Below are 16,412 nucleotides of genomic sequence, written 5' to 3'. Positions count from 1 at the left end.
CTTCCAAACTTCAGTGATGAAAATTTTTTCCAAGGAATGAATTTGTAAAATGCCATATATCATTGTGGTTTTATTGGTTTCTGTGTGCAAACTTCCCAACCCAGCTACTTGTATATTCTCAGGTATTTTGTCTTGATCCAGTATTGCATCTTACAGTGGTAAATGGTACAGGATAAAAATACTATGGGCAGTTTTTGACATAAACAAATATTCAATTATTTGTCTATTTTAGAAGTCTAACATAGTCTGTGTTGTATTTGATGAGTCTATGTAAATAGCTTCAACTTTTCCTCTAATGTAGATTACTCTAAAATATGTTGTCTATTAAATCTGTATCTACTATTACCTATTAAATCTATAGTCTATTAAATCTCAGTCTATTAAATCTCAATCTATTAAATCTATAATCTGAACTAATTCCTCAGTCCTGTATTTCTAAATGCCTGCTAGACAACTCCATCTGGATATGGCCTCAAACTGATTTCCTCATCCTTTGCTCTCAACTCAAATTTTCCTCTTGACTTCTGTTTCCTCCATCACCCAGGCTCAAAATCTGAGTTATCATCGAATCTTCTCTCTTCCTTGCTTCCCACTTTCAATCTTCAGATATCATTTGTTCTGCTCCTGCAGTGTCTCCCATGCCCATCCCTTCCTCGCTCTTTCTATTGCTTCAACTGGACCAGTGCGATAACCCTCTTATCCGGCCTCCCTGCCTCTGATCTCTCCCCTCCTCCTGCCGTTGTCGACCACCGCTAAACTAATTCTCCCAGAGGACAGCTTTGATAACCACCCTTCGGAGCTCAAAAAGCTTCTGTGGCTCGCCACTGCCTATTGAATGAAATCTGAATTCTTTCACTTGCTGTTCAAGGCCTCCACAGTCTGACCTGAGTTCTCTTCCTAATCAGTCTCTAACCAGTCCCCTGCATGTTATTCAGGTTATGGCTAATCTGGTCTCAGGATTTCCAGTGCTTTCCTATGCCTCAGCTCTTGCCCAGGCCCTTTCCTTCTCAGGAATGTTCAGGTACCCCTTCAATGGTAGTTGAACTCCAACCCCATCCTCTCTGAATGTAACCTGCCCTGGTCCCCTCTTTCAAAATTTTATTTCTCCTCTGAATGTCCAGGTGCTTTGGTCCACATCTGATCATTTTACATCCACTGTCTCAATGTCATTGTACACAACCACACCTTCTCTTCCTTAAAATCCTTTTTGAGGACAGAGATCCCATCTTCTGATTCATTGTTACATCTTCTGTGAGGTCCAAAGTGCTGCCTTAAACAAAGTGCCTGTATAATAAGTGAGAGAATTTAAATTTATATCTAGTTGTAGAATAATATGTTGAAAATATGGGTCATATTCATTCTTCACCTTATGAATGAAAGCAGGTGGTATTGCTTAAGTATTGTTTAAGCCACACATTCTATATAAAGATTTGGAACTTTTTTCTTTTTTTAGTGAAATTTCACAAGCTATAAAGTTTTTATCCAGCAGCGGAGTTCACTTGCAGCATGCAATTCAATTAGATGAGTGTGGTCTGCCTTCCCTGACCAAGGATCTTATTTAATAAACTATGGAAACTTTGTTCTACTCTAAAATTTCAGTACATTTGTTTCTTTTTGCACAAAGGGTTTTTATTAGAGAGAAAATACTTGCATCTCTTCTTTGTCTACTCTAATCAAACTTACTAAATTGGATGTGATTTATTGTATATGGGGTTTCATTCCCATGGAGTCAGTGTGTAGCACTTTGCTAAGATATGACTTTATTTCCATGTGAACATGAGTCGCACTGATGTATATTTGTTGCTGAGTAGAACATGCCAAGATGGAATGATCTAGGACATAATGTGACTTAATGGAAGCTATGGTGGCTTACCTATAACTTCGTGGAACATGTCTGATGGCACCAGATAATCCTAATGTATGATTATAACAACCCTTGTGAGCATGGAGGATTAAGATGGCATAGAGGGGAATATGTGAACCATACTTTGTTTTTTGTTTATTACATAATAAACCTTAAGGAATAGGTCCTACATTATCATTTTGAGTACATGTTAACATGTCTGAAGTTGGAGCTTTTCTTTTTATTTTACTAACCTCAGCTTTTACAGTTATTAAAATAATTTGCTAATCAATTTTATTCTAAAATACCAAATTGTACATTATGTGCTTTCTACAAAAGTGAACACCAAAACCGAATACTCAACCAGTTTTCTTGGCAGAAAGCTGTTTAATGTGTAAGTGTAGTGAGGAGTTGCAGTGTGGTCAGCTGTGACAGTATATTCCGGCTCTTTCTCAGGAAACAGATACACATGAATGTGATTAAGAGTAGATTTCTATGAGCAGACAGGAAGGAAATAAGAAAAAACCATTTGTCATTTTCTTTTTCAATAGCAAATATTATTGATATGTAGTTTTGTTTTCCTTGATAAACTGAGGTCTGTTATAAGTATTTCAGTTCTGCTTCTAAAAGACAGATAAAACTTCAAAAAGAGGACTAGACCTAATGACATGGAGGGCCAATTTAAATTGTGGTATTGAAAAATAAGAATTTGCTTCAGAGCTGTATTAAAAGTTTCCAATGTGAAATACTTCATTTTTCATGTTTGTGCTTTAAGCTTTGTGGTAACTACTGTTATTTGACTTTCTGGATACGAGGTCCAGTAAATTCCGTGTTGTACTCACTCACTGTTTGGATGTTAGGGGATTGATAAATAATATCTTCTCTTCCCCACCCAGATCAGAACCCATTGAGAGATAGGTGGATTGCAACGAATGGAGATGAAAGAGGTTGGCTGTATTGCTGATGAAATGTAGAGGATTGTTGTGAGCCAAGTAGGCAACCAAACAGTCTTCCTAATGCTGTGGCCCCAAAATAAACTTATGCACCCAGGCACTGGCAGAGGTGGAGAACCTCAAGCCTCACCTGTGGAGCCCTGTCTCTGTGGAACCAATAGTATGGAGGAGCAAAGAAACACCCTTGTGGGGGGCACTGACTCCCTCAGAGGAAGGGGCTGAGCTGAGCATGCCCTCAACTCACCAATTAGAAAACCGGCTCTTCTTCCTGTGGGGAGAGTTGAGGGTGTGTAGAGTGAGGCTGGATGCTTCCCCACTGTAAGTTCCTCCACATGGACGTGTGAGGAGAGTGAAGAGTAAGTGTTCCTTGGCACCACTTAACCTTGGAGACACCGCTGTGTACACTGGCACTTCAGAAAGAAAACGCTTCAGGTCTGTGGTTGGTCTAGTATTTAATCAGTTTATCTTATGCTGGATTGCTTTCTAGATAAGCAAAACAAAAAGGCATCTATGCATGTACAGTATTCTCTCTTTCCTGCTAAGCATTTGAGCTACTTATCAACAGAAATTCATATAGTAAAAAGGAAAATATGATTAACAAAAACGGTAGAATAGGGCAAAAAGGGACACAAAGTCAGTCACGTAGTAAAGAAGGGGGACAGAACTATACTAATTCTTCAGGGAAAACAAGGTGGAATTTCCCATAGGACCCATTTAGTGAATAGTGGTCTTAAAAATTTCTGTGACAGATGTAACAATGAGTCAGATAAGGTTGTTTTTAAAATAACACCCCTAGGAGCCAGCCTGGTGGCGTAGCGGTTAAGTTTGTGCGCTCCGCTTTGGGGGCCTGGGGTTCGCTGGTTCAGAAGCTATGCACTGCTCATCAAGTCATGCTGAGGCGGTGTCCCACATAGAGCAACTAGAAGGAGGTACAACTACAACATACAACTGGCTACTGGGGCTTTAGGGACTAAAAAAAAAAAAGGAGGAAGATTGGCAACAGATGTTAGCTCAGGGCCAATCTTAACAAAAAACAAAAAACACCCCTAAATGAAAACTAGGGCGACCAGCTGTCTTGCTTTGTTTGGGAGTGTCCTGGTTTTACCACTGAATGTCTCTTGTCCCGGGAAACCCTCAGTCCCTGACAGACTGGATGGTTGTTCACTCTAAATTCAAACTGAGAACGTAAAACCAAAGAGCAAATTAATTATCCAAAGGAGACAGCTAACAGAGTCCAGGTAAGTAGCAGGATCCCAGGCTAGTGCCTAGAGGAGCAGAGGGATGTGAGGCCCACCCACCAGCATGATCTGGCCTAGTGGTTAGGAGTGTGGGCTCTGAGTAAGGCAGACCTGGGTTTGAATCCCGGCTCTGCTATTAGCAGATGATCTGAGGTAAGTTACTTAATCTCTGTCCTGTACAGCTTGGTTTACTTATCTATAAGATAAGATGGCTTTAATTCTTACTCTGTAGGGTTGTAATAAGGATCAAATGAGAAAATCCACATAAAGTGATTATGTCAGAGACTGGGCTTGGTTGGCTTACATTATATTTATCATTTAATCAGGAGATTTCCTATAAAAGCCTGGATTTCTGACTTTTCTGACAAATCAAGAGGTCTTTCCACCAGTAAGGGGAGCTGAGTATAAGATCTTCCCTTTAGAAGGGGCATGTCCTCTCCAGGAGGACAGGGCTCCCTTCTGGCCCCTCTCTGCTTCATGTGGTTGGCCATTTGGAGCCATGATTTCCATCCCATGTGACAAACCTCTGCTGCTTAGAGTGTGGTCCAATCACTGGGGGCTAATTAGAACTAATTAGCAGAGCCTAAGGCCCCACCCCAAACCTACTGAATCAGAATGCACTTTAATAAGATCCCCCGGTGATATTTACAGTGAAGTTTGAGAAGCATTGTTACAAACCACAGAGCATTATTCCTAATCAGGATGAGCCTTGGGGTCATCTGGGGAGTTTTTTGCTTGTTTGTTTTATACCTATGTCCAATGCCCTAGCCAGACTTAAATGAAATCAGAGTCCCTGGTATGAAGCATTCACTCTGTCAAATTAATATAAGCTACAAGATATTGCTGTGCAAAACTGAGAAATGTGAGTTTCAGTTTAGATGTAAGAAAGCTAATTATGTCATCCTATTGGGGTCCTCGGATAGAACAAGTCCTACTAACAATGACAACTATATAATCTGAATATACTTCATCTTGAAATTCTGCCCATGAAAAGGTCTATTTGATTGTAACTTGCTGGGGAAGCCTGGTTGCAGGTGGATTGCCTTTTGGGCAGGATGTTGCAGTGGTTTGAAGCGGGTGTGTGTTGGTATATGTCATTACTCCTACCACCTGAACAGTTTCAAAGGCACTAGATTGTTTTGAGAAAGTTTTCTTTGTTGTAATATAGTCTTACTGGTTTGCAGTGGAGCAGTGAGATTCTAAAAATAGTAACACTATTAGCTGATTTTTTTTTCCATTAAAAAATATTTTGGCTTGCTCTCAGGGAAATGCTTAACTCAGCATTGCTCTGATGGAGTTCTGTTTCTCTCAAACAGTGTGTGCCTTCAGGCCGTCTGGTTATTATTTGTTAAATTACTTTTCCAAGGCTACTAATCGCTTCTCAGATGCTCTTAGTAACTTAATCAACTCCCCTCCAAAGTTTATTTGATCAAAATATCAGAGCTGCTATATTAGAAATGTCCAGTGTTAATTCTTTTTTTATATAAAACTTCCGTATATAGTAAGTTTGTATTTAATGAATTTATCTTTTCAAGTTACGTTCAACTAATTTTCTTTAATCCTGTTCTTCTTGAGGTAGACTTTTCATCTAAATATTTGCCACTGATTATTTTCTCTGTCTACTTATAAAATATTACTTCCTCTATCATTTTTTTTAGTAGTGTAAAGTGAACAATGGCATATTGGAGGGTTTTGATATTTAATTGTAATATACTTGTCACTTTATCAGTCATTGGAAACCTCTGATTCCATTGCTTCGTTCAAATTGGGTAAAAGGAAGAAGGTACTGAAGATCATGACTGTGGACTAGTCCTGTGGACCAGCAGTACTGGCATCACCTGGGAGCTTGTTAGAAATGCAGAGGCCCAGGCCTTGCTCCAGACCTGCTGTGTCAGTCTGCGTTTTAATAAGATGCCCCCAGCAGGTGATCTGTGTGTCTTTCAAGTGTGAGAAGCTCTGGACTAGATGGTTTACCAGTCGCTCTACTTTAGGATTGTAAAAAATACTAGCATATATTGTGGTGGTGCAAATAATGTCAGAAAGTATCTTCTTTCCTAACTGCTCAATCCCTGCTTTTTCTTCTTAAATTTCATTTTAATGAAGATACTACCTTCTCCAGATTGTCGTCTTGTCTCTCCAGCCATCCTTACTGTCCTTCTTTTGGGTAACTTTCCCCTTAGCCACTCAGAGCAAGCATGCCCTAGCTTGAGTTCTCTGCTCTTTCATGGTTAATGTTTTATTTGGAGACACATATAGCCAGTATGGCATCATCTATGCTTTGTATACTTTTGATTTTCAGATCTCTCGACTTGGCATCTGCCTCAAGTCTGTCTGGCATTTTAAGCCACATTGAGTCCATCCCTGGGGCAGTGCTTGCAATCTCTGGTTGCACATTAGAATCACCTGGTGAGATTTAAAACAGTTTAATGACATGGTTCCATCCCATGTTAATTAAGTCAATTTCTAGGGATTGGCTCTGGGCATCAGTATTTTTTTTTTTTTAATAATTTTGTTTATTTATTTTTCCCTCCAAAGCCCCAGTAGATAGTTGTATGTCATAGCTGCACATCCCTCTAGTTGCTGTATGTGGGACGCGGCCTCAGCGGAGCGCACGCACTCAACCGCCAAGCCACGGGGCCGGCCCTGGGCATCAGTATTTTTTGAAGTCAGTTTCTGAGGATGGGGTCTGGATGATTCTGTTGTGCAGCCATGCTTTCAAACCACTGCTCCAGGGCTCCATCTTATTCATTGTGTTCAAACATTAAGGACATTTTTCCAGAATATAAGATGAGTAGGACATAAGCACTGTCATTTCATAGTCTATTGATGGAGGCAGACACTTAAGCAGATAATCACGAAGGGTGGGACAAGTATAAAAAGAGCTTTGGGACAAAGTACATGGCAACACTACAGGGGGAACGATGAACACTGGAGAGATGGGGAGGTGGGATTTAAGTTGAGCTTCCAAGGATGAGTGGTCATTTACTGGGTGGGCAAGTAGGAGAACACTCCAGAGAGAAGGAATAGCACTTGTGAAGCATGGGGTCATGGTCCTATCATTCCTCATCTCACGTGTGTGATATTGAGGTCCACTTCTCATCCATCCCACCTTCCTCTACATCTTCTTTAATATTTCTTCTCCATGTGTTGATAACGTCACTACATTTCTCACTTTACTCTCTGAAACTCCAAATCATTTGCTCTTAATTAGATTGTTGTTTAAAATAACAGCTTTATTGACATATTTTATATACCTGTATTAGTTTCCTATGGTTGCCACAACACATTATCACAACAGAAATTTATTATCTCATGGTTCTGGAGGCCTGAAGTCTGAAATGAAGGTGCCAGTAAGGCCACACTCTGTCTTGAGCCTCTAGGGGAGAATGCTTCCTTCGGTCTTCCGGTTTCTCAGGCTGTTGACCTTCTTGGGCTTCCTTGCTTTTTGGTGTCTGTCTTCACAGTCTCACAACCTCTGCCTCTGTCTTCACATTGCCTTTTTCTCTTTCTCTCTCTCTCTGTATGTGTGTGTGTGTCACAAATCTTCCTCTGCTTCTCTCTCATAGATATTTGTGATTGAATATAGCACCCACCTGGATAATCCAGGATGCTCTTTTCCTCTCAATATCCTTAACTTAATTACGTCTACACAGACTCTTTTCCCCAGTAAGGTAACTTGCACAGATTCTAGGGATTAGGATGTGGATAACTTTTTTTGCAGCCACTGTTCAACAGTACTATACAATTCAATGGTTTTTAGTATATTTACAGAATTGTGCACCCATCACCACTGTCAGTTTTACAACATTTTCCTCACCCCCAAAACAAACACTGTACCCGTTAGCAATCACTCCACTTTTCCCTAACCTCCCTAGCCCTAGGCAATCAACTAATCTACTTTCTGTCTCTATTACTTTGCCTAGTCCAGACATTTCATATAAATGGAATCATTCAATACGTCACCTTTTGTGTCTGGCTTCTTACACTTACAGCATAATGTTTTTGAGGTTCATCCATGTTGTAGCAGTTATCAGTACTCCTTTTTTATTGTTTTAAATATTCTGTTGTATGGATATACCACATTTTCTTTATCCACTTTTCAATTGATGGACATTTGGGTTGTTTCTACTTTTTGGCTGTTGTATATTTAATGCTGCTATGAATATTGGTGTACAGCGTTTTGGGGGGATGTATGTTTTCATTTCTTTTGGGCATATACCTAGGAGTAGAATTGCTGGGTCTATGGTAACCCTTTGAGGAACTGCCAGACTGCCTTCCAAAGCAGCTGCACCATTTTATACTCCCACCAGTGGTGTATGAGGGTTCCAGTTTCTCCTGATTCCCTTTTGTTATCTTGTTTTAGTTGGTTCTATTGTCAATTCTTTCTTTTCTGATAACCTTCTCACTAAGATTCGAAGAATATTTGCATTTCTGTTAGTGTCACAGATTTTTTCTCACATTGAAGAAATGAAAGGTGACCAGTTTTTATCTACCCTAAATATAGCATTTACTTTTGGTTTCACCCTACTTGCCAGAAACTTAGTACAAAGCAAAATAAATAAATAAATAAATAAATAAATAAAAAAGCCTATCTCCAAATCCGTAACCATTTTAGTTCTCAAAACTCAAAAATTTCTCCCTCAACTGTAAGCTTAATGGAGGCTGGCACCTTATGTTTTGCTCTTTCTTGTAAACTTTGTATGCAGCTTGTGGTGACTGTCCAATAAATATTAAATGAGAACGTGATTATTGTCTCATATGTAAAAGGATTTAATGTTTTATAGGCTGAATGATTTTTCTTAATTATGCACACATTTCTGATTGCCTAACAACTTTGGTTATTGTTTTTAATGTGCAGATGAACAGAAGACTGAGGATGTGACAGAGGAATGTAGAGAATCTTAAGCAAAGACTTGCTGGAGTGCGCTTTTAAGAAAGTTGGTAAATTAAGAAAGTTGGTAAAAAGTTAGATGTTTTCCAAATTCTTCGAGTTCAATGAATGCATTATAGAGATCATTCCTCAAATAATGATTTTAAAATTTGGATTCTCTGTTTCTGAATTACACTTCCTTGGTATTTTTGAGACTTCTGGTATAAGGGTTCAATGGTTTTTCTTCATTGAAATTCCTGGGGAAATTGTTTTTTATGACTAATCTTGCAACATCAGGGATACATTATGGAAAGCACATTTTATGTATGTGTGCTGGGTTAAAACTAATTGAAGTGCTACGATTGTTTTGTATTTGATTTTCTATGTTACAACTTCATTGTGATTCAGACAGATTTAATCACTATGAATTTTTGTTTGGCCCTGTTTTCCTTCTTTCCTTCTTTCTAATGCTTGTTAAGGAAGTACAACTGCCATAGAAAGCAATGAATTTTCTCAACAAAGCAATGTTAGGATAGCCTTTACTATCTTATTAGCAAAGATACTTGTCTTAAGCAGAAATTTGACTGAATTATTTGATATATTACTTTCAGTTTGTTATCTTCTTTTGGAGTTTGCCTTTTAGAATGCAGCAAATAAAGATCAGCTACTTAAAAGTCTGCAGTACTATTTTAAGAGAGAGAGTTTGTTTAGTTACAAGTTAGTAACCTGGATTCATGAGAAAATTTTATGTCAACACTCCATACGATGAATTGGCATTAGAACTAGAAGTTCAATTTATTTCTGATTCAAAAAAAATGAACAGGCTGCTGTGCTGCCTTTAGTGAAATTTGGAGTAATGTATATGTAGCATTATTATTTTTTGCTCACACATTTTCATTTACTGATATTGAATAATGTTAGTGATTGCTTACATCAAATTTCCTTGACTTTTTTTTTTTAATTTTTTTGTTTATTGCAGTAACATTGGTTTATAACATTGTAAAAATTTCAGGTGTACATCATTGTACTTCTATTTCTGCATAGATTACATCATGTTCACCACCAAAATACTAATTACAACCCATCACCACACACATGTGCCGAATTATCCCTTTCACCCTCCTCCCTCCCCCCTTCCCCTCTGGTAACCACCAATCCAATCTCTGTCCCTATGTGTTTGTTTATTGTTATTATCTACTACTTGATGGGCACTTAGGTTGCTTCCAAGTCTTGGCTATTGTGAATAACGCTGCAATGAACACAGGGGTGCATGTACCTTTACAAATTGGTGTTTTCAAGTTCTTTGGATAAATACCCAAGAGTGGAATAGCTGGATCATATGGTAGGTCTATCCTTGATTTTTTGAGGAATCTCCATACTGTTTTCCATAGTGGCTGCAGCAGTTTGCACTCCCACCAGCAGTGTACGAGAGTTCCCTTCTCTCCACATCCTCTCCAACACTTGTTGTTTCCTGTCTTGTTAATTATAGCCATTCTGACGGGCGTGAGGTGATATCTCATTGTAGTTTTGATTTGCATTTCCCTGATAGTTAGTGATTTTGAACATCTTTTCATGTGTCTGTTGGCCATCTGTATATCTTCTTTGGAGAAATGTCTGTTCAGGTCTTTTGCCCATTTTTTAATTGGGTTGTTAGTTTTTTTGTTGTTGAGATGCATGAATTTTTTATATATTTTGGAGATTAAGCCCTTATCAGATGTATGGTTTGCAAATATCTTCTCCCAATTGTTAGGTTGTCTTTTCATTTTGTTGATGGTTTCCTTTGCTGTGTAGAAGCTTTTTAGTTTGATGTAGTCCCATTTGTTTATTTTTTCTATTGTTTCTCTTGCCCGGTCAGACATGGTGTTTGAAAAGATGTTGCTAAGACCGATGTCGAAGAGCGTACTGCCTATGTTTTCTTCTAGAAGTTTCACAGTTTCAGGTCTTACATTCAAGTCTTTAATCCATTTGGAATTAATTTTTGTGTATGGTGTAAGGTAGGGGTCTACTTTCATTTTTTTGCATGTGGCTATCCAGTTTTCCCAACACCATTTGTTGAAGAGACTTTCTTTTCCCCATTGTATGTTCTTGGCTCCTTTGTCAAAGATTAGCTGTCCATAGATGTGTGGGTTTATTTCTGGGCTATCAATTCTATTCTATTGATCTGTGTGTCTGTTTTTGTGCCAGTAGCATGCTGTTTTGGTTACTATAGCTTTGTAGTATATTTTGAAATCAGGGAGTGTGATACCTCCAGCTTTGTTCTTTTTTCTCAGGATTCCTTTAGCTATTCGGGGTCTTTTGTTGTTCCATATAAATTTTAGGATTCTGTGTTCTATTTCTGTGAAAAATGTTGTTGGAACTTTGATAGGGATTGCATTGAATCTATAGATGGCTTTAGGAAGTATGGACATCTTTTTTTTTTTTTTAAGATTTTATTTTTTATTTTTTTCCCTCCAAAGCCCCAGTAGATAGTTGTGTGTCATAGCTGCACATCCTTCTAGTTGCTGTATGTGGGACTCGGCCTCAGCATGGCCAGAGAAGTGGTGCCTCGGTGTGCGCCCTGGATCCGAACCTAGGCTGCCAGCAGCAGAGCGCGTGCACTCAACCGCCAAGCCACAGGGCCGGCCCTGGACATCTTAACTATGTTAATTCTTCCAATCCAAGAGCACGGAATATCTTTCCATTTCTTTGTGTCTTCTTCAATTTCTTTCAGAAATGTTTTATAGTTTTCGGTGTACAGATCTTTCACCTCTTTGGTTAAGTTTATTCCTAGGTATTTTATTCTTTTTGTTGCAATTGTAAATGGTATGGTATTCTTAATTTCTCTTTCTGCTACTTCGTTGTTAGTGTACAGAAATGCAACTGATTTTTGTATGTTGATTTTGTATCCTGCAACTTTAGCATATTCGTTTATTACTTCTAAAAGTTTTCTGGTGGATTCTTTAGGGTTTTCTATATATAAAATCATGTGATCTGCAAATAGTGACAGTTTCACGTCTTCCTTTCCAATTTGGATCCCTTTTATTTCTTTCTCTTGCCTGATTGCTCTGGCTAGGACTTCCAGTACTATGTTAAATAGGAGTGGTGACAGTGGGCATCCTTGTCTGGTTCCTGTTCTTAGAGGGATAGCTTTCAGTTTTTCACCATTGAGGATGATATTAGCTGTGGGTTTGTCATATATGGTCTTTATTATGTTGAGGTACTTTCCTTCTATACCCATTTTATTCAGAGTTTTTATCATAAATCGATGCTGTATCTTGTCCAATGCTTTCTCTGCATCTATTGAGATGATCATGTGATTTTTATTCTTCATTTTATTAATGTGGCGTATTACATTGATTGATTTGCGAATGTTGAACCATCCCTGCATACCTAGAATAAATCCCACTTGATCATGGTGTATAATCTTTTTAACGTATTGTTGTATGTGATTTGCTAGTATTTTGTTGAGGATTTTTGCATCGATGTTCATCAGTGATATTGGCCTGTAATTTTCTTTTTATGTGTTGTCCTTGTCTGGTTTTGGTATCAGGGTAATGTCACCTTCGTAGAATGAGTTAGGGAGCTTCCCTCCCTCCTCAATTTTTTGGAAGAGTTTGAGAAGGATAGGTATTAAGTCTTCTTTGAATGTTTGGTAGAATTCACCAGGGAAGCCGTCTGGTCCTGGACTTTTATTTTTGGGGAGGTTTGTGATTACTGTTTCGATCTCCTTACTGGTGATTGGTCTATTCAAATTCTCTACTTCTTCTTGATCCAGTTTTGGAAGGTTGTATGATTCTAAGAATTTATCCATTTCCTCCAGATTGTTGAATTGGTTGGCATGTAGCTTTTCATAGTATTCTCTTATAATCTTTTGTATTTCTGAGGTGTCTGTTGTAACCTCTCCTCTTTCATTTCTGATTTTACCTATTTGTGCCTTCTCTCTTTTTTTCTTGGTGAGTCTAGCTAAAGGTTTGTCAATTTTGTTGATCTTTTCAAAGAACCAGCTCTTGGTTTTATTAAATTTTTCTATTGTTTTTTGGTCTCTATTTCATTTATTTCTGCTCTGATTTTTATTATTTCCCTTCTTCTACTGATTTTGGGCTTTGTTTGTTCTTCTTTTTCCAGTTCCTTTAGGTGCATTGTTAGATTGTTTATTTGAGATTTTTCTTGTTTGTTGAGATAGGCCTGTATTGCTATAAACTTCCCTCTTAGAATTGCTTTTGCTGTATCCCATAAGTTCTGGCATATCGTATTTTCATTTTCATTTGACTCCAGGTATTTTTTGATTTCTTCTTTTATTTCTTCGTTAACCCAGTCGTTGTTCAGTAGCATTTTGTTTAATCTCCACGTATTTGTGGCTTTTCTGATTTTCTTCCTATAGTTGATTTCTAGTTTCATACCATTGTGGTCAGAAAAGATGCTTGGTATTATTTCAATCTTCTTAAATTTATGGAGACTTGTTTTGTGACCTAATATGTGATCAATCCTGGAGAATGTTCCATGTGCATTTGAAAAGAACGTGTATTCTTCGGTTTTTGGATGGAATGCTCTGTATATATCTACTAGGTCCATCTGTTCTAGTGTGTCATTTAAGGCCAATGTTTCCTTATTGATCTTCTGTTTGGATGATCTATCCGTTGGTGTAAGTGGAGTGTTAAAGTCCCCTACTATTATTGTGTTACTGTCTATTTCTGTTTTTATGTCTGTTAATAATTGCTTTATATATTTAGGTGCACCTACATTGGGTGCGTAGATATTTACAAGTGTTATATCCTCTTGTTGGATTGTTCCCTTGATCATTATGTAATGCCCTTCTTTGTCTCTTTTTACAGTTTTTGTTTTAAAGTTTATTTTGTCTGATATGAGTACTGCTACCCCAGCTTTCTTTTCATTGCCATTTGCGTGGAGTATCTTTTTCCATCCCTTCACTTTCAGTTTGTGAGTGTCTTTAGGTCTGAAGTGTGTCTCTTGTATGCAGCATATATATGGGTCTTGTTTTTTTATCCAGTCAGCCACCCTATGCCTTTTAATTGGAGCATTTAGTCCATTGACGTTTAAAGTAGCTATTGATAAGTATGTACTTACTGCCCTTTTTTAACTTTTTTTTTTTTCCCTCAGTGTTTTAGTAGTCCTTCTCTGTTCCTTACTTCTTCTATACAGAATTGATGGTCGCTTTAGTTTGACCTCTGTCTGAAAGCTGTACTCTTTAACTCCTCTCCTCCCTCCTTTTATGTTTTTGGTATCACATCTAACCTCTTTTTTGTGCATTTGTATCCATTACGTTCTTATCATGGAAATAGATAATTTTTCCTATTTGTGGTCTTCTCTTTTCCCCTTAAATGAGTCCCTTTAACATTTCTTGTGGCACTGGTTTCTTGGTGACAAACTCCTTTAATTTTTGCTTGTCTGGGAAAATTTTGATCTCTCCTTCCATTTTGAATGATAACCTTGCTGGGTAGAGTATTCTTGGCTGTAAGTTTTTTCCTTTTAGCACTTTAAATATATCGTGCCGTTCTCTTCTAGCCTGTAAGGTTTCTGCTGAGAAGTCAGCTGATAGCCTTATGGGGTTTCCTTTGTATGTAACTTGACATTCTCTTGCGGCTTTTAGGATTCTCTTTATCTTTAATTCTGGACATTTTGATTATGATGTGTCTTGGTGTGGGCCTCTTTGGGTTTATCTTGTTTGGGGCTCTCTGTGATTCCTGTACCTGGATGTCTGTTTCCTTCCTTAGGTTAGGGAAGTTTTCATCTATTATTTCTTGAAATAGATTCTCTGCCCCCTTGTCTCGCTCTACTCCTTCCAGGACACCTATAACACGGATGTTAGTGCGCTTGATGTTGTCCCAGAGGTCCCTTAGACTGTCTTCATTCTTTTTAATTCTTTTCTCTTTTACCTGTTCAGCTTGGGTAATTTCTTCTAGTCTTTCATCCAGCTCGCAGATCCATTCTTCTGTATCCTCTACTCTGCTTTTGAGTCCTTCTAATGAATTTTTCATTTCCAGTATTGTATTCTTCATTTCTGATTGGTTCTTTTTCATATCTTCCATTTCTTTTTTGACATTCTCACTGAGTTCATCTATTCTTCTCCCCAGATCAGTGAGCATCCTTATCACTCTTAGTTTGAACTCTCTGTCAGGTAGGTTGCTCATTTCTGTTTCACTTAGTTCCTTTTCTGGGGTTTTGTCCTGTTCCCTTACTTGGAATGTATTCTTTTGCCTCCTCATTTTGCCTCTTTCCCTATGCTGTGTCTACGTATTAGGTAGGTCAGCTACATCTCCTGCTCTTGGATAGGTGACCTTATGTAAGTGATGCCTTAGGAGGCTTCCAGTATGCTTCCCTCAGTTCTCAATGTTCCAGAGGTGACCCCTATGTGGGCTACGTGTGTCCTTCTGTTGTGGCCTGTTTGCTCTCCCTGTATGCACCCAGGGAGGCCGAGTTATGCTCCTGGCCAGCTGTTGTAATGCTCAGCTGCTTGTAGTTGTTGTGGGCCCTTCAGTCTCTTTATCAGGTGTGGGGAGCCCCAGCACAGTTGGCTGCAAGTTCTAATACCACATTTGTGTTGCAGTATTTCTTTTAAGTGAGTAGGCCCCCAGCGTGGCAGGTTGTTAGGCTCAGGGCCTTACAATTGCTGTAAGCCTCTAGCCTATTAGGTCTCTTGTCAGCTCTCTGAGGATTGCATCTGGGTGGGGCTGGCCTCAGGCACAGGAGCACCCAATTGTTTCAGGCTTTGGAAGGTGGGGCAAACCCCCTATGTGGGTCTTTGAGAAGCACAAGTCTTCTTCAGCTGACAAGCCCTGCTGCCCACAGGTCCACACACACAGTCAACACAGTCCTGCCCCCTGTGCGCGCCCCGACCTTCCCAAGCCGACCCAGTCTCTCCACGGCAGGAGCCCCACACACTCTGCCACCGCCCCACACTCCCCACCAGCTCCTTGTGCATGCCCTGCCCCACTGAAGTCAGCTCAGTTGCCAGGCTGCAGAGAATCCAGTCACCAATCTATGCAGGCCCACAAGTTGCCTGAGGGCTTGTTGTTGGGTGGGGCCAGTCCCTAGGGTGGGCTGCCTGCCCTGGCTGAGCTGGATTAAATCGGTGCTCTAGCGGGTGGAGCAGACCCTGGGCTAGCAGGCCTCAGGGAGAACTCCAATGGCGTCTGTGTCAGCACGCCCACACCAGGCCACAACAATGGCCGCCGCCAATGTCCCAGTCCCTGGAGAGGTCTCACCCCTCACCGAGATGCACTCAGGGCCTATTAGATGAGTCTCTTTTCACCACAGCACTGTGCACCTTTCTTGTGATTTTAAGATGCTTTCTGAAACGGGTGAGTTTGCGCGCGGGCCCTTTAAGGGCTGGTTTTAGTTTCTTTGTGAACCGGGTTTTCTGGGGGTGCTCCCCAGTGTTTTAGTAGCAGGCAAAGTCAGATATTATGCCACTAGTCTCGATTGTTCTGGGTCCACAAAATGCCCACAGTGGGGACGCTCCCCGGCTCAGGGCCCTGCGCCTCCAGGGAGGCTGCGTACCTGTGGGCTGC

General features: G+C 39.5%; 1 protein-coding gene across 1 annotated transcript in view; it reads left to right on the top strand.

The window, feature by feature from the left end:
• Positions 1 to 8,939, top strand: part of FSIP1 (fibrous sheath interacting protein 1) — a 162,427-nt gene extending 153,488 nt beyond the window's left edge. Inside the window, exon 11 of the mRNA XM_058541202.1 lies at positions 8,893 to 8,939. Coding sequence (XP_058397185.1) covers positions 8,893 to 8,939 — 47 coding nt within the window. The remainder of the gene's footprint in view (positions 1 to 8,892) is intronic.
• Positions 8,940 to 16,412: the final 7,473 nt, after the last annotated feature.

Source organism: Diceros bicornis, chromosome 5 (assembly GCF_020826845.1).
Source record: "Diceros bicornis minor isolate mBicDic1 chromosome 5, mDicBic1.mat.cur, whole genome shotgun sequence".
NCBI lineage: Eukaryota > Metazoa > Chordata > Mammalia > Perissodactyla > Rhinocerotidae > Diceros > Diceros bicornis.
This window is presented reverse-complemented; position numbering and strand designations above follow the sequence as displayed.